The 26145-nt window shown below is 42.8% G+C and overlaps 1 protein-coding gene and 1 long non-coding RNA gene across 4 annotated transcripts in view; one reads left to right on the top strand and one right to left on the bottom strand.

The window, feature by feature from the left end:
* Positions 1 to 8448, bottom strand: part of LOC138783780 (uncharacterized) — a 38165-nt gene extending 29717 nt beyond the window's left edge. Inside the window, exons 1-3 of one of the 2 annotated variants that reach the window (XR_011361742.1) lie at positions 8151 to 8448; positions 6146 to 6310; positions 3559 to 3968 (exon numbers count right to left, since the gene is read on the bottom strand). This is a non-coding gene — a long non-coding RNA (uncharacterized lncRNA). Of the gene's footprint in view, positions 1 to 3558; positions 3969 to 6145; positions 6311 to 8150 lie in introns of those variants that run through there. The other variant, XR_011361743.1, reaches the window with a different exon arrangement.
* Positions 1 to 26145, top strand: part of VIPR2 (vasoactive intestinal peptide receptor 2) — a 68445-nt gene that overhangs the window by 5252 nt on the left and 37048 nt on the right. Inside the window, exons 2-4 of one of the 2 annotated variants that reach the window (XM_069958909.1) lie at positions 6645 to 6747; positions 13769 to 13876; positions 16836 to 16936. In XM_069958909.1, the coding sequence (XP_069815010.1) occupies positions 6645 to 6747; positions 13769 to 13876; positions 16836 to 16936 (312 nt within the window). Of the gene's footprint in view, positions 1 to 6644; positions 6748 to 8565; positions 8651 to 13768; positions 13877 to 16835; positions 16937 to 26145 lie in introns of those variants that run through there. The other variant, XM_069958911.1, reaches the window with a different exon arrangement.

Genomic DNA, 26145 nt, shown 5'->3' with positions numbered 1-26145 from the left:
TTTGTCTACCTCCACCTGAATGACAGTAATGCAGATATGCTATTAGCATTTGGCAGAGCACAGAGCACGGCTGCTCACAGTTCAGACAACAGCTTCATCTGATTTAGATGAAACCTTTCTCGAGCTTTTCATTTCATCTCTACTTGTTTGCATGGAGACCTGATAAAACCCATTATGCAGCACATCATAGTGGTAGCTGTCAGATCTGACAGCTCTGTTCTCCATCCACACCGGCTATCACTACAGCTGTCATACACGTTCAGCTTTACGCCTAACATCTCAATATTAGCTCTATACTGTATATACAGTGAAAAACTTATTTTGTCTTTGTTACAGGCTACAAATGAAAGACGTGCAATTTGATGCCAATTCTTTCCCATCTGAAGCCATTTTTATCTTGCACACATGTAATTAGACCAGATTTTATGTAGATTGTATATATCCTATAGGTAGCACAGTCCTTCCACTGTACAAGCCGTAGGGGGTTTACAGGTAATTAAAAAAGAGATGTAAAGCCCTATTACATGGGCCAACCTGGAGGAGCAAGCGAGGGCCAACCTGTCAGGTCAGCTTAAGCTTGCTCCTCGTTCCCCACTCGCTGCCGGCGCTATTACACACACCGACGGCGAACCGGTAAGAGCGGGGCTGGGGAGAAGCGTGGTGCGGGTAGCTGCAGGAGGGGATAGGACGTGCACGGGGGTGCCGCAGCTCCTTTTGCACATTATTGTTGTCATTTTTTGTGGATGAAAGCGGCAACAAGCACAAGAAAAATATAAAAGTGGGGAGCTATCAACTTCTAAACCAGCTCTATTATACAATGAAAGGAAAGATAAACCAATGTTCACTCACTTCTCGGAGGGGAGATCGACTTACTCCCCCCCCCCGTTGCCCGGATCGCTTGTATAAGGATAGGCGGTATTCTACTGCTGGAAGTCCTCCCAGAGTCTTCAGTTACGGCATGTATGTTACGGACTCCCGTGGTGATCCTCCCGGGTGAACTCTCACTACACCCGGATTGGTGCACACCGCACTTGAAAATAAACTGTGAGTATAACTAAAACAAGTAGACAACAGAATAAAGTTGTCTACTTGTTTTAGTTATACTCACAGTTTATTTCCAAGTGCGGTGTGCACCAATCCGGGTGTAGTGAGAGTTCACCCGGGAGGATCACCACGGGAGTCCGTAACATACATGCCGTAACTGAAGACTCTGGGAGGACTTCCAGCAGTAGAATACCGCCTATCCGTATACAAGCGATCCGGGCAACGGGGGGGAGTAGGTCGATTTCCCCTCCGAGAAGTGAGTGAACATTAGTTTATCTTTCCTTTCATTGTATAATAGAGCTGGTTTAGAAGTTGATAGCTCCCCACTTTTATATTTTTCTTGTGCTTGTTGGCGCTTTCTTCCACCTATACGAGCCGGAGCTCTCAACAGTGTCCGGAGGGTGTAGCGATCCCAGCTGAAACCATTGGATCCGAGTGTATTGCCGTTGTTTCTTTGTGAGTGGTGTAAGTGTGTTTTTTCTTTGGTGTCTTTTTTGAGTTTCTATTTATAAGAATCTAGCCGCTCCCGCAGTATTTTTTCTCCTTTTTTTTTAGTGTTGTCATTTTTTGAAAGAGAATGGATCATCAGGTACATTCGCTTTAACAGGACCCACGGATAGATCGATGCCGGCACAGGGAAGCCGATGCCGCGGTCCATTTTTTGATGGTACATTCGCTTTAAACATGTTAAAAGACTGATTGTTGCCTTTTAAAACTAGCTATTACACCAAGTGATTATCGGCCACAATGGCCAATAATTGCTCGGTGTAATAGGGTCTTTACATACACGCATTTACAGAACAAATACACTGTTAAGATGGTAACTTGCCGTGGCCTGGGTTGCTGGGACTGGTAGTGAACCTGCCATCGGGCTCTGGTATCTTGGGGGCTACTTGTCACGGTGGCCAGGAGTGGTAACACCCAACCCAGACACATGGCAACCGGACCTTGGGTAGGACTAATTAGTCTTCAATGCAAGAATTAGTCTTCAATGCAACACAAATTAACAGTGCTTAGGGACTTAGTGTAAAACTTGGTAATAGCAGTAGTAGCTTGTAGAAGAAAAGTAGATAGAATAAAGTAGAGTAGTAGCAGGTGTCAGGGACCAGATAGAAGGGCCCTTGTCTAATGTAGTGAGTAGTCTGCCGGGATGTGGTGAAGTGTATATAGTGACTTGAAAAACTCCTCCTACTCACCTACAGATAAGTACTAGTTATCTCATCTGACCGCCTTCTGCTTCTCAGTGTCGGGTAGTACGAGTCCCAGGCCTCTGTCTCTGTGCGTATCTAGCTAGTAGTTTCCTTCCTACTCAGCCGAGCGAAGTTCAGTAGAGAGCGGCTGCCTTGCACTGTGCTCTACAGTGGTACATTCCTTTTTGTCTCTCCAACATGACTTCAATGAGCCACCCAATCTAAAGATTGCATGGGTGGGCTCTCTCGCTGCTCCCCGCTCACTGTCTGTGCGTTTAATAGCACAATGTGGCCAGCAGGGTACAAGGGAGAAGCAAGCGCTAAGCTGACAGGTAGTCGCTCGCTTCCCTGGCACATTGGGCCAGGTAATACAGTCAGGGCATGTAACAGGGCTTGCTGGAAGTAGTGGTTTTGCAGCAGCCGGAGAACCACTTGATATATCTTCTTTCTCACAATAATTTAAAAATATTTGTAAACCCCCTCACACAAGCATACACATGATCTTAAAGACGTACTACTTTGGAAAAAAAAAATAATAATTCTTTCAAATCAGCTGGTATCAAAGTGCCAGAGATTTACTTCTATTTAAAACATCCAGTTCTTACCAGCTGTATGTCCTGCTGGAAGTTGTGTTTTCCTTCCAGTCTGACACAGTGCTCTCTGCTGCCACCTCTGTCCGTGACAGGAACTGTCCAGAGCAGCAGCAAATCCCCATAAAAAACCTCTCCTGCTCTCCAAACTGGAAAGAATTCACCACTTCCTGCAGGACATACAGCAGCTGATAAGTACTGGAAGGCTGGAAAATTTTTAATTGAAGTAAATTACAAATCTCTGGCACTTTCTGACAATATTTGTTTTGAAAGATTTTTTTTCCCCACTGGAGTACCCCTTTAATGGAGAGTAGAGAGTAAACAGCTGCCAGACACCTCTTGCAACTTATCTTTCTTTAGAACAAAGGACTGGACATGCTAAAGCACCTGATGATTCCTTCCCTGGACATCTGTCATCAGGAAAGTCAAGGATTTCCATACACATTATTATTTCTCACCAAAAATGGCTCCTTCAATCTAATGTATATGGGCATATTTACATATATGAGACAACCCTGCTGATTCAGTGTCAGTAAAATGTCCTACCGCTTAGAACTCTGGGTGATGTACATATTGTTTACACTTGGCATTGTACAAGTAGTCTGATATAGAGTAAAATATGTCTCCCACAATGCATTGCATAAGATTTTATTACAATACTCCCTAGCATGCGATGTGCAATAACACCAAGGCAACCAAAAGGGTTTTGGGTTTTCATGTAACTACGAACTAAATGAACCATAGAGAACTGCAGATTTGTTATTTCACGAATGACTAAAACATTCTACATTGTTAGTAAACAAAGAACATTCATTCGGAAAGACAAACACAGCTCTTGATACCAGAACCTCATACAGAGTCTTTACTTTTTGTCTGTTTTATTTTCTGATTGTCATCTTGCTTGAGCTGCTGCAACGTTCTGCTATCTGTATTTAGAGAGATGCTCTGCAGCCGCCATATAGACCGTAGGAACCTAGCAGGCAGAGCCACAGGGCCATGTAGTCCCGCTGCCTCTGACCTCCTCCCAGCCACTCACACTTGATTGGTATTAAAGGGGTGTCTGGAGAGCAGATGATGGTGATCACTTCCTGCAGCTATTGGACATCATGTGCAGAAGAGGTTTCTCCATGATATACACCCATCTCTGAGACATGTAGTCACAGAATGTGAGGCTTCGTCTTCTACTCCCTAGGCAGCCACTTTAAGTTCCCGTCACTCAGGATATCATGCTGACTACATGTTGCTTTGGCTCTGCCAAATGCCGAGAGTGAGGATTAAAGATCTATATTACAAAAATGCCTCCGCAGACTACCTCTCTAGCTTCCCAGCATTGTGTTCGGCAGCTATAAGGTACTGGGGTGGTTAAATGAGAACCATCAATGTGATCGGTTCCTTCTGGGGTGGTTTACTGAGCACCATCAATGTGATTGGTTCCTTCTGGAGTGGTTTCCTGATCACCATCAATGTGATTGGTTCCTTCTGGAGTGGTTTCCTGATCACCATCAATGTGACCCATGCTGCGTCATAAGATTATCTTCATTAAGATACACCAGTATAGCATCTCTTACAAACCCCTCAAATACTTTACCCACAATAGATGTTAGACTTACAGGCCTATAGTTTCCAGTATAATTTTTGACCCCTGCTTGAATATCTCCAGCCACATTAGCTATGTGCCAGTCTTGTGGAACAATCCCTTTTATTATAGAATCTTTAAATATAAGGAATAAGGGTCTGTCTAACACTGTACTTAATTTCTGCAAAACTCTGGGATGGATACCTTCTAGGCCCAGGGATATATGGATTTTAATATTTTTAAGGCGACACCTTACTTCTTGTTGTGTTAGGCAGGTGAGATTTGTGGTAGAATTTACATTACCCCCAGTCATGTCGTCTGTTATCAGGAGAATGTCTGGACAGAATAATGTAAGAATACACCGTTCTGTTCAGCATTTCTGTCACTATTTTACACTGCTCTTATTTAAGGCAACATAAATCTAGTGGCAGATTCCCTTTAAGCACATTACTTAAAGGCAGGGGGAATAAAAATGTCAGAAGACATAAGGAAATTTAGTTTTGTGTGGTCTATCTCCTATTTTAGTGCATATAGCCTTTGTTGTACTTCTATTACATACAGAACCATACAAAAGTTATGTTGAATTTCATGAAAAACCAGCCCATCCATGTCCAGAATTAATTTAAATAGCAGTTTTAATTTTTCACCTTTACTTGCCAATGGAGGAGGGGGGGAATTTATCATTTACGCGCCTGGCGTATGTTATGGAAAAGGTGCAGATTTTGGCATAAACCGCACAGGGAGAATGTTAAGGCGGAATTGCACCCTTACGAGTGATATATTCCAGCTAAACACTGGTTCATCTGTCAATTTCTTTAAGAAGCAGGTCATTGGAGCCAAAGAGGCCCAGAGGGCAAGGTATACAAATTTATGTAGGTGTAGAAATTTTTTGGACTTTGTTTCACCATCTAGATGCCACAGTTACAATTGACTGAAGCATCTAGGTGGTAAAATGGCCTGGATTGGATAATCTGTGACCCCCACACCTATGATATGTACTATTTGTAGTATGTATGTATTCTTAGGCCACGTTCACACTACATATTTTTACAATAAATAACTACCGTTATTGCAATTTGCAACAACGGTTGTTGTTTACTCACAGCGGCCGATTACATTACAGCCTATGGAACCACGGCCGTAGTGTATACACACTGTATACACTGTGGCCGTTGTACTCTGCATCTGCACAAAATAATCGACTGGTCTATTTTGTGCGGCCACTATTTAGTGAACAGCAGCCATGCAAGATAGCCTGTGCACACAATGTAAAGTACGGCTCCTGACCATACTTTACATTGTGCTCTATGGCCAGTTGGAGGGCAGGCACACCGAATGTGCCCGCATTCCAATTAAAATGAAGTGATGTTCACCCGGCCAATACTTCAGGATGAACGTCTGAGACACGTCAGACACCGGCCATGTCAAACAATGGCCAACGTTCTTGCCATGTGTGAACACTCCTTAAAGTTTAAATGCTCAATAACTACAAATTGAAACTTTGTTCTTTGAGGGGCTCCCCCCTTAATATTTGTTTTTCTCAGTGTTTATATAGTAGTTTAACCATATATAATAGAAATACTATTATAGTCCTATAATATATAACATAAATATTACCACAAACATAAAGCAACAATGTCACGTCCATTCCTTCACAACTTCACAACATACGGACTCCCATAAGATTATTTGGTACAGTAACTCCACATCGGCACGGCACCATCTGTCTTTTCTCAGGCACTTACTTGTGTCTCCTTTTGTTTTCAATAAAAATCTGTAAATCCACAGCCATAAGGACATTTTCATTTTTTTTTTTTAATACTCTTCAGATATAAATCTACCGCGTTCCCTGTTCCTTTGTGCCTCGCTTCTTGATTCTTTCCATCAGGCATTTATCAGTACAGACCTGTCTGAAATAACAAGATGAAAGTAAGCCGAGATCCTCTGAGCTCTTTGAAAGCCTCATAGTGTTTCCACAACAAAGTGTAGAGAACGTGCACATGCTCCTGACTTCACTTAGCAGTTTGGATTTTGACCAATAACTGCAGATAATTTTAATAGATCAAGGACACAGGAGCTCCGGAGGCTATGTGACAAGTGTTATATACTGCTATAGCCCTAGCTGTGACTATCACCTTCTAAATACTTATATACTTATAAAACAGTGGATGTGATAATACACAGATTTATCCGCTTTGTTCATCGTAGATAAGAGAAACTTATAGTTTTCCTCTTGTTCTTAAGGTTCATGGTTTTCACCCAGAATGTAAGCTACAGCTGGAAATTAAAGATGAGCAAAGAAAATGTCTGGCTAAGTTAAGCAAGCCGCCGCATCCTGGATTTAGAGGTATGTTCACTTATGTATAGGAAATATAACACTTTGAGATATAGATATATATACATATATATATATATATATATATATATATATATATATATATAATGTGCTTATGGCATAAATAATGTTTCGTGCACAGCCTGTATTATGGACGGATTTCAAATGAACAGGTTTTTGGAATAACATATGATGCTGGGAGCTTTGAAACTGTCTTAATCTTTGCTGTACTGTACTGATATAGACGCGCGGCTGCATAATGATACATAATGCCGGGAGTTCCGATAATCCGTTCTGTTGAACACCGTCTGTATATATGGACTGTGCACGGAATGTGGGAATATGACCTTACATTCAGACATAACATTAGAGAGGATCTGACAAGATCTGCATGGTGAGTGTGTCATGTGATAGATTTGGTGCATCGCGCTGCATATACTGTATTAGGCCATGTTTACACAGCGTAAGTTCCGTAGGAGTCACTGCCGTTGTTACAACTGCCGTCATTCCCATGGAACTTACGTAGTGCTGCCTTCTGAGGGAATCCCGGCCGGAGTGTATACACATAGTATACACTCCGGCCGAGATCCCTAGTGGTGCCGTAGAAAACTGACATGTGAACAGCGGCCATACGAGATAGCCTGTGCACACACAATGCTATTCATTGAATAGCAGCCACATAAAACCCTGTCAGTGTACACTATGGAGCGAGTAGCTCTGGCCGCATGCTCCATAGTGTACAGTGAGGAGTTCTGATGCGGGTGCTAATGATCATCCAGCCAATACTGCAGTACGGAACGGCTGGTCTCTTACGTAGTGTGAACATAGCCTTAGGTTGGGTTCACACTGCACTTTTGCCGTCCATTGAACGTATCCATTTTTAAATAGTTACTTTTACAATACACATAAATGGGATTGGAAAAAAAGGAAAAAAAGGCATCCGTTTTGATACGTTTTTGTCTTTATAATGGAGGTCAATGGAAAAACAGTCAATCCAGATTGCACACAATTGCATCCGTTTTTGTATTTTGTTTTTTCATCCGCTTTTGTTTCTGTCCATGTCAGGAACTGTCCAGAGCAGGAGAGATTTTCTATGGTGATTTGCTACTACTCTGGACAGTTCCTGACATGAACAGAGATGGCAGCAGAGAGCACTGTGTCAGACTGGAAAGAATACACCACTTCCTGCAAGACATACAGCAGCTGATAAGTACTGAAAGGCTGGAAATTTTTACTTTCTGACACCAGTTGATCTGAACCCTTTTTTTTCCCTGGAGGTCCCCTTTAATTAAAAAAAAAAATAGCCTAAACATAATAAATTTGTCACACAACCATGTACCCCAATTTTTTTTATGCGACTGGAGAATTCTGACACATTTTACTGATTCACCCAATGTTTTACAGTATTTTCTCACCTGCTGAAGTGAATTGCAGGTTATGAAGTGTTTTCCCCTTCACATAGATGTTAGGATGTAAAATGTCACCACAGGGAAATATGAACACGGTAATTTAGCCCATAAAATAAATAAAGCGTATGTCAATGACTATGTCTCAGCAAGAAAAATAATCACTTTGCTTTCGCTTACTATGTTCTCTTGCCCAGTGTGCAGAATTGTGTGTATATTTCCTTTCTTCACATTGCTCAACCCTTAAAAAGTTATGCTAAGTAATCCCAGATTAACACATTAATGGGGGACAGTTATCAAACATGGTGTAAAGTGAAACTGGCTCAGTTGCCCCTAGTAACCAATCAGATTCCACCTTTCATTCCTCACAGACTCTTTGGAAAATGAAAGATGGAATCTGATTGGTTGCTAGGGGCAACTGAGCCAGTTTCCCTTTACACCATGTTTGACAAATCTCCCCCATTGACTATTGATGTTATTGAGAAGACCAAAGAAAACAATCACTCACAGTTAGTAGTTCACAGTACCAGAGCTTGTTAAATGGGGATAGGCACTATAAATAACTTTTGGCATGTCATCAGACATAATAGAAAAGTGCAACAGCAACCTGCACGTGCTAGGACTTTACCTATATACTCCCCTAGTCGAACACAAGATAAAAAAAAACTCCTCTAAGGGTAGCTTCACACGTACCGTATCGCTGCGTTTTTAACGGTGCGTTTTTAACGGTGTGTCTTTAACGCTGCGTTTTTGCTGCATTTTTTACATGCGCGTTTTGATTTTCACATGATTTTCACACGGTACGTGTGAAGCTACCCTAAGGGTGCGTTCACACCTACAGGATCCGCAGATTTTCATGCTGCGAGTTTGCAGTGAAATCGCTGTGGATCCTGTACTGTGGAGCTCAATGGGTCCCATACACGCAGCGGATCTGCTGCCTGCATGGGACCCAGCCCCTTTAACCCCTGAGCCGCCGGCCACCAACAGCTTACAGTCCCGGCCCCCTTAAACCCCCGCACCGCCCGCACGCCCGATCGCCGTCCTGGCCCCCCCGCACACCCGATCGCTGCGACCCCCCCCCCCCCCCCCCCCCCGCACACCCGATCGGATCCCATGCAGGCAGTGGATCCACTGCGTGTATGGGACCCATTGAGCTTCACAGTACAGGACCCGCAGCTGATTTCACTGCAAACTCGCAGCATGAAAATCAGCTGCGGATCCGGTAGGTGTGAACGCACCCTAAAGATTTTTTTTTTAATGAGGTTCTTACTATTTGATCAAATAGAGTTCACCATCTCAACACGTTAAGGTGACCTCAGAGAGATGGTTCCTAACACTGGCCTCTCTCGGACTATAAGGGACCTTTTAGATGGGCTGATGGCAGACTGATCAATACTGTAAACAAGTGCCGATCTGCTATATAGGTGATTGTTTACTGGGCCTATTACATGGCCCGATAATCGTTTAGCAAGAGCTGCATGGTTATTGTTAGCGATATCTGTTCAGCCTTTGCTTAAACAGTTTACATCACCAGTTATGCTCTCGGTCTTCTGATCTCAGTTTCCTCCCTGGTCCCATGCTTCGCAGCCTCAGAGCGGCACATCTGAGCTGAAAGGCTACTCAGCCAATCACTAGCCGGGACCACCGGGGCCAGTGATTGGCTGAGCGCCCAGTCAGCTCAGACAGGCCGCTCTGAGGCTGTATCGCTCGGTGCCGGTACGCATACAGAGCACAGGAGAAGACCGGGAACGTGGACAGGTAATGTAAACTGTCTGTTGAATTGTCAGCCATTGGCCACGCATTGCTATTACACGTAGGGATGCATGCTGAGCACCTAGTGATTTTAGGTCTGGACTTAAAGAAACAATCCGCTGATGATTGTTTCATTATAAGAATGATGATCCCGACCTTGTGGGAGGGTATTGTATCAGTTTCTTTTTTGTGCCGGGTAGGCAGAATACCTTTACTTGCCCCAAGGGTAAAACTTAACTTTTATTGCAATTAGTTATAAAAGATTCTTGTGATGGTTGTGTATATACAGTGCTAAGTTAAAATAGTTGTACTACGGCCAGTATTGTCCTGCTATCCATTTAGTCTAACAGTGCGATACATATGATTGGCAATATTTGCAGATGTAGATAAGGTGACTTGGCTGAGGGTAAGCTAACGGGGTTACTTCACTCCGATTGTATCACTCCCTTGTTTCTTTACGATATCGTCGTATGGTTCTCCTGCATTAGGTGCGCCGCATCGTTCTCTGCGGTGTTGCCGCGTGAGTGAGATACGGTAGGTAATAGCGTTCCTGAGTGAGGGGTTAATGTAGGAGGTTTGTGAAACTCTCTTGCTACATTGTACCTCTGTGCTAGATGTATACAATTATTTGTTGGCGGACATAAGATGGTCCAGATACAGCTAATTTAAAAGTACCATGCCTTACTCCTGACTAATTTCATCAGTCTTGCTGACTTTTTCAAAGTTTTGGCACTGGCCGGTGGGTCACCAACTGGTTTCTTATACCCTTCTGGTACATGTCACCCATGGTCGTCCGTGCAAAAACCTATCACTGTGTTGCTTCGTAATAGATCCGACGGTTGATGATGGGCTTTATTTCTGATTGGCTATGTAATGCTTAGTTTTTGAAAGATGTGGCGGGCGCCATCCTTTGGGTACCGCCTATTAGCAGTTGAAGTGTGGTGTTTATTGCGCATGTTTCCGAACTTAGGCTCTATCTCAGGGTTAGTTCGTTGATTGCGCATGTATTTAGACTTAGATTTTGTATCATTGTTTGTTGTCTAATGCGCATGTTTGTGGACTTTGTAATCTGTTCAAAGACTCAGGTTAGTGTCTGCACATGTTGATTGTCTTTATTTTGCAGTTATTTCCGGATGCGCACTTAGTTTATTGTTGTGTGACTAAAGTTATTGTTTGTGCATGTTTGTAGACTTAAGCCCCTATTCCACAGAGCGACTATGAGGAGCAAACGAGCACTGTCAGCGCTCGTTTGCTCCTCATTCCCTGCTCACTGCCACTGGGAGGGGCCGCGGGGAGCTGCGGGGGGGCTGCCCGGGTGATCACTAGATCGTCCGGGCAGCCCATAGAGGTCTGCTGCGGCTGCTCCTATTCCACGGAGCGATGGCAGCAGATCGCTGCTATCACAGTCGTTTGTTTTTCAACATGGTTGAAAAACAAACGACTGCAACGATCAGCCGACATGAACGATGTCGGCTGATCATTGCCTTCTATTCCACGGGACGATTATCGGACGTAACGGACGATAATCGATCCGTGGAATAGGGCCTTTAGTCTTTGTTCTTTGTAGACTTGGTCTTTGTTAAGTTTTAACCTTGGGGCAAGTAAAGATAATTGTTTCATTGGCTGATAATGATCCAAATCGGGCTGATTTAGCCAATTATCGATCTGTGTAATAGGGCCCTGGGCATGAAGGATCCAACAAACTCTGTTTAAAACATCGATAGGAGATGGGGTAAGCGAGAAGAGGTAGCCACACCCCCCACATATAACACAATAAAATACAAAAAGGACAGAACTCCAATACCATTGTTCACAATATACAGGTTGCACACCACTGTAGCTAATATACAGACAAAAACAGTAAAGTGCAACAGCCACCTGCAAATGCCAGGACTTACATACTTCAACCTGTCGTACACACAATAAAAAAAAACTGTTCTAAAGATTTTTTGAAAAAAAATTCTCATCAGACATGTTAAAAGTCATTGATCACAGTGGGTCTCACTGATGAGGAGCAATATGAGAAGAAGATAGCAGCTCAACATGTGCATAAGTAGCCAGTCAGGTGATGGGAGCAAGAAAGAGCAAGAATCTGGGCCACTCACCGGCAACCAGTAGCGGAGTATAGTAGGTTCTTTTCAGGCGGTAGCCCGGGGCCCTGAGCTCCTGGGGGGCCCATGGCCACCAAAAAAGACTTATACTTTCAATGGTATACTGTCTCCTGGCTACGTTTCTGCCATGATTTGCAAAGAATCGCTGCTTTTTTTACCGCAATTTTGCCCAAATCAGGGCATCATATTGTCTATCCTATACTATGAACACCACGCTAGTGCTGCCATAGTTAAAGTGGGGTAGGGGGGGCTCAGGCTTGGTGAACATCCCGGGGCCTATGGTAAAGTTAATCTGCCCCTGCCGGCAACGTAATCATAATATGAGAAAAATCCACATCTCCATGGTATAAAATATTCAAGCTTTATTCTATATCCTTAAAATCTTTACAGTCAGGATTAAAACACACAAAAGCATTTTGGGACCCAGTCCCTTAGTCATGGCTATTGTATCATATAATATTGAACATTTATGTACAAAAAGATATGTGGGAATGCCCCAACCCAGGCGGAACAGTGTGTAATCACATGACCGAGAGGGGAGTAGCAAATAATCACATAAAAAACTACATATCAAAGAAAGGAAAACATAGAGAGACTGTGGCTGCACCATCCACTCCCTGGGGAATGGATCGTGCTGCTGTGATCTCTCCACAACTATATCTTTAGATCAGAGTGGGTCTCAGCAGTGAGACCCACCGTGATCAATAATTTTTGGCATGTCTAATGATGTGTCAAAAGTTATTTTTAGGGACAGGTAAGACATAAAAGCTGAACTGTGATTGGTTGTTATAGGCATGCATCGGAGATCAGCGGCCACATTCCCTGCCCTCACAACAGCCAAGATTGGTGTGTACAGACTCCTATAAAACTGCCAACAGCAGAGCGCCCAGAACAGCACCAGTCTCTAAATTTAGGGTAGACAGTCTAAGGATGTGTAAGTTATCAAACACCATGAATCACTGTAAAAATCCGGCCCATTCTTAGGATGTCTAGTCTAAGTTTACACTGTCTAAGAATTCAACAGTTTAAATTTATCCCCTCAAGTGTCCCTTAACATGATCAACCTCAGAGCCAAGGAGTCCTATAAAGTGCCAGGCACATGGCAAGTACTGTACATAGTGGATACCACAAAGACAGCCAAAGAACCGTATACAGTAGCAGCCACAGATCCTCCACATAGTGCCAATGCAGTTGGCACAAAGTTTGTTATCTATAAAGCTCTCATGCAGGTACAACCATAAAGGCCCCAATTACAACCCCCAGATCCCCTACCTGTAATGAGCAATCACATTCACATCCCATAACTGCCATATTAGCCTACTGAATTACATCACAGTAATGAACAATCAGATTCACATCCCATAACTGCCATATTAGCCTACTGAATTACATCACAGTAATGAACAATCAGATTCACATCCCATAACTGCCATATTAGCCTACTGAATTACATGATAGCTTATATGCCTGGAAAAATATTACTAACTATAGAATTCACTCTATATGTATCATACACTTTCACGTCTCTGGTGGGTTATATGTCTGTCTGTAATGTTCCATTTAGCATTGTATTTATGTCGCAGCTCGGCAATTTTCTGCCATTAGATTGCGTTGATTTACAAGCCCTCTAATACATAACATTTCATCAATGTTATTATACCTATATGTCAGTATATGTAATCTCAATAGCACAGCCCTGGGAATAGAATAGAATAGAATATATAATTGACAACCTTAATAATCTCTTCTCTCCTTTGCTTATAGGATGTTTGGGAGTTTGGGATAATATTACATGTTGGGACCAAGCTAAATTTGGAGAGACGGTTACTCAGACGTGCCCTTTAGTGCTGAGACATTTCTTTAGCAAGGACGGTAAGTGACGCACAGAGATATCACATCAAAAGACGTAATCATATGTGCCCCGTTTTCTTCATCGACCATATGAGACCTCATATCGACTTAGCACAAGGCACTGAAATCCCTGAGAGACCAATATACTGTATTATGCTGATAGATTCCTATTTTATACGAGGATTCTTTTACAGCTTATAGTGTTGTAAAAGTATTTGCCCCATTTGTTTTATTTTTTACATATTTTTTTTTATATTAGATTGCTTCAGATCATCAAACTACTGTAGATAACAAATCAACTATTTAACCAAATTCAATTGACAAATGAGTTAAAGGGCTTATCCAGAATTAAGAAAACATAATTGCCTTCTTCTGAATACAGCGCCACATCTGTCTCCTGTTTGCGTGTGGTGAAGCTATGTGCACAGACTTTTATGATGGCTCTGATATCACCCCTTTAACTGTGTTCTAGATAATTGGGAGAGCTATGTACAATGCATTATGGGCTACCTTGAGCTCATGTGATCCATTCCACTTGTCAAAACTTCACAAAAATTTCTTTTTGAGATCCCCACTAGATGGGCCTTGGGTTCTTGGGTGTACAGGAGAAGGGAATAACTCGTGAGTACTAGAAAGAGGTACTCTGCACTCAAGATGGAATCCTTAATTCAACAATTAAGAAAGGTAACCAGGATTACAGTAAAAGTAATGTTTCGGTCAACAGACCTTACCAGTAGAAGGGAGTATGTTGCTGAAGGCAGCGTTTGGCAGCGGTATGCTGTGCCGAGTGAAAAAATGGTGGAACTCTTTCCAAGCCATTAGTCCCCTTACATCTGGTGTAAAGCTAACACCACTTTCCAAAGTAAGAAGGGCTTGCCAATAGTCAAACATGGCGATGGTGGTAGTATCATGGTCTGTCACTGCTTTACTTTTCCAGAACCTGTCATAATTGATGGAACCATCAGATTATCAAAAAATCCTGAAAGAGACTGAGCAGCCCATCACTATATGGGTTATACAGCAGAAGCACACAAGCAAAACCACCTCCTAAAGGGATAACATTGTCCTCAGAATGAATGGAGCACACCGCTCCTGACCTTCATGGGACTGAGTTTAGTGCTCCGCAGTGTTGGGTGACCCTGTAAAGAATGAATGGAATACACACATGTGGTATACCCCATTCATTCCAGGGATGATTTTGTTCTCAGGATCTGTAAGGGTCTAAGCAGTTAGACCCCCTCTGATCAGCTTGTTATTCCTTATTCTGTACATAACGAAAAAAAAAAATGCAACAGAAACCTACATGTGCAAGTGCCTACCGTATATACTCCCCCCAGTGTACACACAATAAAAACCTGCTCTATAGATATTAAAAAATTAGGATCATAGCAAACTATTTGATCAGAGTGTACCATGTCACTATGTTAAGGTGTCCTCAGAGACATGGTCCTACTCTAGCAATTTCACGCTAGCAATGGCCTCTCCTGGGCAGAATAAGCCTACAACTGGGCAGATAGGAGCCAAATCTGTATTTATAACACTTGCAAGACATGGGTGGAGTACAGGCCAACAGGAGGTAGCCACTCCACCCACATACAACTGAAAAAAAGGTAAAAAAAATGGCAGCACCTCTATGCCTCTGTTCACTGCAGGTTGCAGGTTGCATGTGGCTTAAGTACAGACAAAAAAACAGGGCAACAGCAACCTACAGGTGCAAGTGCTATATACTTCCCCCGGTGTACTCATAATAAAAACCTGCCCTATAGATTTTAAAAATTTGAATCTTGGCAAACTATTTGATCAAACAGAGTGTACCATGTCACCACATTAAGGTGTCCTCAGAGACATGGTCCTACTACATTTTTTAGCCTGTACATAAGGTATAACTTCGTCAGATGGGAATGTTCTTGAATAGGCTGAGGGGAAAACTTGACTTGAAGTTAAAAATAGCCTGATCATAGATTGTCACTGATCACGATGTTATAGATGGATAAATGAGCAATCCAGGATAAATAGCTGTGTACGCCTCCTAGCTGATTTTCACACACATTCTAGTAGTATTGTAGTCTCCGATAGAGGGCCTGCAAATCTTATCTCATGCTCAATTATGCGTTTTTCATTTTAATGCGACGTTAGGGCTATTTTCTCAGTTCTACAAGATTGGGTCGATCATTAAGGCTGGGTTTTTGCAATTTATTTTTTCATCTGCTTTTTAGCAAAATGATGGAAAAAACAGATGCAATAGTGTGCATCCGTTTTGATCCATTTTTCCATTGACTTCCATAATTCCTAATCATTTTTTTTTTAACGTACACAAAAAGTAGTCGATCTCATTTTTATGTCCGGAAAAAAAAAAGTAATCCGTTTTGATCTGTGTTTTTATAATGAAGGTCAAAGGAAAAACACAATTGCATCCATTTTTATCAACAGTTTTTTTTAATCCGTTTTTTGCAAAAAAATGGATGAAAAAAACTGTTTGCAAAAACGTAGTGTGAACCCAGCCTAACTTGATGAAGACAGTTGGCGTATGGCGGGGCTCAGACCCCAGTGTACACAAAGGCTGGCCAGGCCCACAGATACAAAGCTATACTGTAAGGATAAAACCATGGCGAGCACTCTATACATTCAATGCACATTCATTTTTATTCATCTACGTAGGTAAGGGCAACATTTATGCTCCTTCTACTGGGCGCCTTTGTCAAGATAAAAGATTGATAAAAATAAAAAAAAACAACAAAAAACATTTCCTATGATTCTTCTCTTTATAGAAAAGTGAAAAGCTAAAAAACAAATTATATGTTACCTTTAATAATCAATAGACGGATTCCGCGTACAATAGGTCTTCATTGCTTTCTACTTGTAGTTGCTGGGTTATTTGTATGCTATTTTTAGAAGTGACCATGTTATTATGTCTTCTTTTGTTGTCCACCTTCTATACAGCATAATCCTATCCTAATAGTCTCACTATTTTTCTCTGCAGGAAATATTAGCAGGACGTGCACAGTGCATGGATGGACCGACACATATCCAGACATATTTGACGCTTGTGGGCACAATGAAAATGTTACTCAAGTCAATAAGGTAGGATGCTGCCATATTGTTAACCAGTCCACCAAATCTAATTCGTCTATAGATGAAGCAGTGCTGAATTTACCATGGTAAAACTCATTACAGCTTTCAGTCAATGTGTATGTGGTTATCATTTAGTTTGCTGTGAAGTCTTTGTAATTTCAATGGTAGCTATCACTCTAAATTCATCTGATAAAGAATCCCATCAAATTAAGTGGAAAGAGCAATCAGACACGGAGTAAAAGGCTATAAAAACATTTCCCTACCTTCAGAGCTGTGAACATGCCTTAAAGGGGTAGTGCGGCGTTAAAAAATTATTCACTAAATAACACGGCTGAGCAGCTGATGACGCGGCAGAGGGGGGCCAGCATAAGGGGCGGCTGGAGTGGTCCGGCCAGCCTCCCGAAGATTATGTAATTCGACCCAAGATGGCGGCCGGGGTCGATAGTAATCTGGTGACTATACAATAGGCAGTGGACAGCAGATAGCAAAGAAGCGACAAACCTAGTGGTTAAGACTTTAAAGTTGTTTTTCTGGGGTAAGGGGTTATTTTTGGTAAATAAAGTGATTTAAATTTATAGGTCACGTTGTTTCATACGTAGGGAAGTTATTTTAAAGGAGAAGTCTGGCAGATTATAAAACCCTGCAGCCGGCAGGGGTAGGAGGGATATTGATTACAAGTACTAACTTACCCCACCCGGCTGATGGAGTGGCCGCTCAGCCAATCCGTGACTGGAGTCCATCAGGGTCGTGACGTGCCATCTCTGGGGATCCCGGAGCCTGGTGAGGGTCCCATGTCAAGCCACAGCGCTCACCGTGGGCCCGGGGAGAGGTAATTTCATACTTGTAATTAATTTCCCATCTGCCCCTGCCAGCTGCAGTATTTTTAAAATCCGCTGGACTTCTCCTTTCAATGACAGTGACCATTTAAACCTAATATATAATATTAGGTACATCGCTATTTTTTTTTACAGTAGCAGATCAGCACCAGAACGGGGTTCTCGGTGGAGCAGTCCTTTTTTTGAAACGCTGCTCGGTTCCTGTGTTTGGCCCCATTCTTTTGCTGTGCACCGCCTTGGCTCTATGCACTGGGCTGGTGCACAGAAGTGAGCGGATATGGTCTCATTGGGGTCGGCAGGCCTTCCCCCAGTGCATAGAGCCGGGTCAGTGCATGGCAAAAGAACATTGCCGAATGAGGGAATCGTCCAGCGCTTCAAAAAAGGACCGCACCACCATGATCTCCGTACCCACGCCAATCTGTTACTGTAAAAAAAAAAAGACGATGTACCTAATAGTACAATCGCTTTCACTTATATTTTACACCCTAACTTTTAAGTACTTTTAAGGACGTTCGGTATTTGATTAGCGGGGGCTGCTGAAGTTTGATAAAGCTCTAAGGTTGTCTGGGAAACATGGATACAGCCAATGACTATATCCATGTTTTCCACATAGCCTTAGGGCTTTATCCAAGTTCAGCAGCCACCGCTAATCAAATGCCGAAGGTTCGGGTTCGGATCGACTTGAGCATGCTCGAGGTTCGCTCATCTCTAATTATAACTGATTAAACATAATATATTAGAGTGCAGATTTATCTTTATAAGATAGAAATATGACATAGAGCTTAGTGAACAATGAAGAAACTGAATCATTTATTAAGAATAAATAAGTTAAACTATCTATAAATCAAGCAATCATATGTAATGAGTCAACCTAGAAGACAATCCAATATTCAAATACTGCAATATAAATGGAGGACTGGAGGAAAACGTTAGCCACTGTTATCAGGAGTTTGGTAGGAAATACTGTTGGCTTTGGTGGAGAAGTATCTTGTTTCAGCAGTTCATAAGTAAACAGCTCTGATTTATGTAATTATGAAGTTATGAAGTCAACCTGTTTTTTTTTATAGCCCCCATTGTGTATGTGTTTCTTGTAAAAAAAAAACAAAAAACATTGGGGCTTATTTACTAATGTGTTCCCAACAGAAAATTGACAGTTTTTTTAAAACTTTCCCTATCATTTTGCGATATGTGTTTGCAAGGTGTGCAACACAATTTTTCCAAAAACCCGGCAAATCATAATTTTTGTCCAAAAAACAGCCAAATGGGAGCGTGTCATGGGTGTGTCCTTTAAAACACACCACAATCGACAGATTAATTAAACAAACTGTAATTTTTTAGGGGTTTTCTTTTCAGGCACTTCAGGTTGGTTGATTTGAAAAAAATTCCAAATTTAGTAAGGGAATGCACCATATTAATGAATTTGACGCAAAAAAAAAAAAAAGACACAACAAAAAGCATAACAGCTTGAGGCTATGTTCACACTGCGTATGAGTCCGGACGTAGTGCGAACTGCGAATATACGCACGTAATTTTGAGGTTGATGCGTTCGCTTAAAAGTATACGATATACGCCCGCACAGTGCACACTACGTATGAGCTTACGGCCGGATCATATACAGCGCCGTGAAAAATGAACAAGACCATTGTTTGAGGAAGAAAATGTTCCAACTCACGGCCGTGGATTTCCATGCGGTCCCGTACGAAGTACTCATTTCAGCCAAATTGAACTTGATTTTTCGATCCAAAAGGTTCTGTGTGGTTTATTGGGCTGGGCGAAGATTTCCAAGTAAATGACCTGTTTCAGATCGCTTCAAAACAAGCTAGGGAAGCATAACTGTACTACGGGCGTATGTTCGCGGTTCGTACGCATCTGGACACATGTCGATTCTTCCCACGCCCGTAGTTTCAGCCGCACATGTACGGCAGCGTACGAAATGCGGCTGGACTTATACGCAGTGTGAACATAGCCTAAAAGTGACACGTTGTTAGTAAATTAGGTTTAACTAATAAATTAGTAAATTGAGTTTAACCAATAGTTTGTTAGGTTTTTTTTTTTTATTATCAAAAATGTGTGTATTATGGATAAAATGTAAATTTGAACATTATGCTAATTTGATCAAGGAAGGGGCTTACCAGAAACCATTCAATGCCTGATTGTATTGTTTATGTGGAGCTAAAAATCATCTTTTGTTGGCCACAAATCTCACTGTATAAACAGCAGCTGTGATTACACAATCATTAAGACATCTTAAAGTCTTTTTTAGGCTGGTTTTACACTACCTTAAAACTTCACGAAAACGCCTAAAAAATTCAAACACATGAACAAATTGCCACGATCGACATTGGCAAAAAAACACCTCTAAAAACCCGTCTGAGCAACAATCTTTAAGATTGTTATCCGCATCTGTCACATGACCTAGAAGGATTTCCAGTGTAAGGGTCCTATTCCAGGGGCAACGATCGATGATCGTTGAGCGAGGGCTGCAGGGACATTGTTACCGATGTCCTTGCAGCCCTTGCAGCATACATTACCTGTCAGGTCTTCTGCTTCACTCCGTCCTCCTCCCCGGGTCCCGCGCGCTCTAGCTTCAGAATGGCCGGTCAGCCGACAGGCCGCTCAGCCAATCAGAGGCCGCGGGGGTCCCGGCCTGTGATTGGCTGAGTGCTCCGTCAGCTGACAGGCCATTCTGAAGCCAGAGCGCGCGGGACCCGGGGAGGAGGACGGAGCGGAGCAGAAGACCTGACAGGTAATGTATGCTGCTGCTGCTTCTCAAATCATCGATCGCCCGCCGTGCACCGCTATTCAACCGTAGCGATGCGCAGTGGGGGAATGATGATTTTAGGTCTGGCCCTAAATGAACGATCAGCCGATTACACCATCATCGGCTGATCGTTCTCTCTATTTCACAGAGCGATAATCGGCCGAATCGGGCCAAATGGGGCCGTTACTGTGGAATAGGGCCTATGGGGTCCGTCTAGGTCGCAGACACAGTGTAGGAATAGGAGCATGTGACAGCATGGTCCTCTCCCTACTCGTTCACACTTGAAATACGTCGAATTCCAGTCAGTTTCGCTGTGCGGGGGCGAGCATGTTTTCTTGTCATACCGGAACATACCAAACAAAGTAGTAAATGTGAAGCAAGGCCTAATCCACATTTAGTTTCCTATTAGGCTATCCTGGATAAACGACAGCTTAGAAGCATGCCTTCAAGTGGTATTCAAAGGGGCCGCCATGGTACAAATAATGGAGCTTACACCACTTAGCTTTCACGCTCTCACATTCTTTTAATTTTCTTAGGTTTCTTTTATCAGTGGATGGGTTAGCAATTGCGTAACATTTTACATAACACAAGAGTAGACAAGACAGTCAAAATAATATGTGTATAATATACTACACCCAGTCTCACATCATTAGCGCTTCCAGTCTACAAAACTGATGTAAGACTTTCAGACAATGTGACTCAATGGCCTGGACATACTTTATCCAAATTTGGTGCCTATGTTTCTTGGGTATAAATATGATATTTCCATTCAGTCTTGAAGAGAATGACAAATTAGTCTGAACGCTTCGCATAGTTTTCTGGATTGCAGTCCCAATAATGGACAAGAAATTGCTTATTAAAGGGGTTGTCCGGCGATAAAAAATTATTCACAGAATAACACACATTACAAAGTTATACAACTTTGTAATGTATGTTATGTCTGTGAATGGCCCCCTTCCCCGTGTTTCCCCCCACCCACGCTAGACCCGGAAGTGTGGTGCATTATACTCACCGCATCTCGTGTCGTCCACGGTCTCCGATCCTCAGCAGTGACGTCTTCTTCGGGAGGCCGGCGGATCTTCCCGAGTGCCGGCCACCCTCTGCAGCGTCATCCGAAGCTCAGCCGCGATTGGCTGAGAATAACTGGCACTCAGAGGGCGGCCGGCACTCGGGAAGATCCGCCGGCCTCCCGAAGAAGACGTCACTGCTGAGGATCGGAGACCGTGGTCGGCACGTGACAGGTAATGTATAGCGCACCACACTTCCGGGTACACGGGTGGGGGTGGTGGGACACGGGAAGGGGGCCATTCACAGACATAACATACATTACAAAGTTGTATAACTTTGTAATGTGTGTTATTCTGTGAATAATTTTTTATCGCCGGACAACCCCTTTAAGCAGCCAATCTCTATTCTGCCAGTGCATATAAAATGAACATCGTGTCCGGACTAAGGGTGCTATTACATGGGACGATTTTTCAGCGATAACAATAAACAATCTCAAACAACCGCTATGACAAACAATTACTTCATTACTTACGGACGTTCTTGTGCTCGTCCTTTCCTAGCTGATAGACCAAGGAAAGACCAAAGAAGGCGTTATTACACCGTACGATGTTCGAACGAATTGTGAACGATCAATGATGAAAATAGGTCCAGATTCTATCAAACAATCAAACGTTTAATTGTTGACTGCTATTACACGAAACAATTATCGTTTAAATCTGAACGATCTAACGATTTTTAGAACGATAATCGTCCCATGTAATACCACCCTAAGTTTATCAACAACAATGATAAAAGTTGTAATGTGGAACCTCTTTTTAAATCATAATGTTTAAGGCTGGCGGCCGATAGCAATGCAACGTATAGTATAAACACGGGTAAGGAAGTTACTTGATGAAGGACAGCAGTGCTGGCTAAATGGGGTCCTGGGTTCGAATCCCACCGAGGACAACATCTGCAAGGAGTTAGTATGTTCCCCTTGTGTTTGTGTTTGGTTTTCCTCAAACACTCCAAAAACATACACGTAGATGGGTTTAGAATGTGAGACCTAATGGGGACAGGGACTGATTTGAACAATGACAAGCTATGTAAAGTGCCTTACAATATTCATACTGCCAAATTGTTGGTATTTTGGCTTGTGGGCAGTGTACGAGGATGGAGTGTATCCAATGTAATATTCCCTAGATCAAATATATTTATTATTACAGCAGTCAGTAACAAAATGATATACATTTTCTGTGTTGTTCAGATTGTCACAATATTATGTCTACTTTTATATTTCAAGATCACTTAAATTACTGATCTCAGTAGCAATGCACAATAAGGTAGGACTAGTGTGCTGCGCTACCTGGTCAGAGATGTTGTGTCAGGATGCCGGTGCTAGTTCAGCACACAGGTGTGATGTTGGTACTTGCTTTGTATATGACCGTTAGCATGTCCCCAAATAGTTGGCAACCTGCCGGGTGGTGATGGGTCCCTTGGGCTCTTGTCATGGTAGTCCTGAGTGGCAACTCACCCACGCAAATTATCGGTACCGTCACTCACCGAAAAGGGGAAGATAACCCAAGGTATGCGGTTATCTAGGTGCTGGTGCGAAGAAAAGAATGACTGAGTCCCAGTGATAGGACAAGAGAACAACTTTTGGTTTTGGTACTCAAACTCAGTTGTGCTGAGAGTGAGAGATACTTGTACCTGGGGATAGACTATAGTCTGACTACCTTCTGCCCTACAGTGTTGAGTTACCCATTTTAATAGGGTGATACAAGCCCCAGTCATGGTTACCTGGATGAAGCTAAGTGTCCGAGTCTTCCCTGTTTACTTGCACTGCGAGTTAGAATACGTAGACCTTCTGGTAGCTTTGTTCTATCCAGTAGGATACTACCCTGCACTTTTTAGACTGGTTCACAGCATAGGCTCTATTCTCTCTTGTACAGTTTAGCATTGCATAGTAGCTTTAGTAGAAATAGTAGTAGAACTGGTTGTCCCTAGCGGCTTCTGACCACACTCGTGTCTTAGACTAGACTGTCTGAACTGACTTTTCCCGGGCAAGGGTCCTGGCAGACACAGGCCCTGGCTTGGCTACAGCAGGGATGTCTGCTCTGTGTGTCCTTCTTCCACGAGAATCTGACCAGAACTCAGGCTATACCTCCTCCCACCAAGTAACTTCCTACAGGGGATGTGTTATCTACCCTGTGAGTGGTGGAAAGGAATGTGTGTGAGGAAAAGAAGAAGAGTGATAGGCCAGAAAGAAAGAGTATCTCCTATAGGCTGGCAAAAACATGGCACACTTAAAACAATAACCCTTTGTTAGTGTCAGCTGTGCAATACATAGGAGCATACATATAAAATGTTACATGTAAATTTATTGTCAATTTTTACTTTATAGATGGAGATTGGGCTTATTTTCTCTGGGGATAAATAAAAATATCTGTCTGATACACTATTTGGTTCACTGTTCCTCAGTTGCCCATCATTTCTTCTTAAGAAGCTCTATAGGAGCAGTGAGTGTTGGTGATATTGCTAGTATAGGGTATATTTTACTCTTTCCTGGCATCTATGAAGGACACTTACAGAGCATGGAGCCATGACTTATTGATGTGCCAAGTAGCTCCACATAGATGGCAGTCTTTAGACAACAGAGGCGCATGGTCCCTCTATTACCACACCTGTAACTAGACATATAGCATGTTTACCCAGAATCTAGTGGTCCCCAATTCCCAGCAGGACCCTTAGCATCTTCTGAGGTTGTTGACCTGCCACATGTGTCTATGCCAATAGCAATAAGTACTAACAGACAATTGATGATATGAAGAAACCAGAGACAACACGTAGATCTGAAGCCAGTACAGACAACTCATCATTGTGTTTACTTTCCAAATGCCTCTCAAGACTGAAAGTGAAAATGTATTTATGACTTGTTACTTCATTTTCCCTAAACAATAATGTTACTGGAGTAACTGTGAATAACACAGCGCCTGGAAGAGTCCGTTAGCCACAATCGCAGAGAAGAGAATGGGAAAGGTGACTCATTCACTGCTATATTTGGAATACAACAAACTTTGGGATCAAAGACAATACACTACTTGTCATGGCTGTGGCGGCAATCCCATGCTCTGGACCGCCACCCGCGCCACACTCTCCACGACAGCTGTTCCCAGTGGACGCCGGAGCCCAGATGCAGGCGTGAACGCCGGAGCCCACGATCCTTCAAACACCCCCCCCCCCCCGCCCGCTTCTACTCTCCACGCTCCTGCTCTGTCTTGCTCTATCCAGCCTTCAAGGGCACGTGCGCTTCTGCTCTAGAAAATTTAAAGGGGCAGTGTGCCCTTAACTGGTTGATTGCACCAAGCACTTTCCTATAAATTCCTGCCCTTGTTCTGACCCCGCCGTCGGAGCCTCTGCTTGCTACCCTAAGAATTGTGGTGCCAGCTCTCCTGCCCGTAATTCCTGCCCAAGATTTCTGCTTTGTGTCTGTCTGAGTCCTGCCATAGATTCCTGTTGTGTTTCTGCCGGCTGACCTGTCTACATGTCTCCAGCTACACCTCGCCTGCCACCACTAGCAAGCCAAGCCAGGGGTAGAGGCCTGAGGGTCATCTGCTGCAGCAAATACATCCTACCTTGTGGTTGGCTCTGGTAAAGACTAGTGGCCCCTTAGACTCTGCTCCCTGGTTTGGTTTATGTCATCGCTAGTGTTGGTTTGGTGGACCCATGACTTCTGTTGCTTGACTACTTAAATGGTACCACTATACTGCATATAAACGAAAGGTGCCATTTAACCTAAATACGCAATCTATCTTACATGATGCAGCTACTATGTCCATTGGCACTTATGTCGTGTAACACTCTTAGGCCATGTTCCTGCATATTTCCAATGAACTGAATGGAAAAAGGGACGTTTATTCAAATTTAGACAAATTAATTTAAACTAGTCCAGTGGGTGGATCTAATATTGACCACACCCCGAAATAAACTGAGATCCCAGACCAAACACTAAAACTTATCAATACCCCAGTTTAAATACCCAAATGAGTCAAGACCCCGGACCCAAATAAGAATTCAGACCCTAAAAAAGAAATTACCCAGCCTATTTACTAGACTCTAAATCCAATACCAAAGGCCCCAAAATTCTGTAAACGATAAGATGTAATGTGACATTAGGTACAGTATCCCCATACTGCGACATTACTATGTACATTATCTCTATATTGTTACATCACTTTGTACATCATCCCTGTTCTGTTACTTTAGGGAAAGACACACCGTATGGATTGGTGACCAAAGTAAAGGTCCTGTCTCTACTGATACCCCTATATACTGTACATAAATGTTTAGCTCGGCAAAAAATTCTTATGTTTTGATAAGGAAAGGGGATTTCTCTGATGGTGGTTTATCTTCCAGAGAGAAAAAGAGTTGGACAGGTTTAATCCAACATGCTTGATCCTTCTCTCCCCTAACATCATCTTTAAGGAATAGTCGGGAGGCCCCCATATAAATTGGATAGTCAGCCAGTCCTTCCAAAGACCACCATGATTGCCTGACTTTTAACCAAGGTCTACTAGAACAAAAAGTTGGGCTGGTCCCCATTCTGTAGTTTGTTATTGGGTCCTATGATCACT

This window comes from Dendropsophus ebraccatus, chromosome 2 (assembly GCF_027789765.1).
Source record: "Dendropsophus ebraccatus isolate aDenEbr1 chromosome 2, aDenEbr1.pat, whole genome shotgun sequence".
In the NCBI taxonomy this organism is placed as follows: Eukaryota; Metazoa; Chordata; class Amphibia; order Anura; family Hylidae; genus Dendropsophus; species Dendropsophus ebraccatus.
Note: the sequence above shows the minus strand (reverse complement) of the source record. Positions and strands in the feature narration are given on the sequence as shown.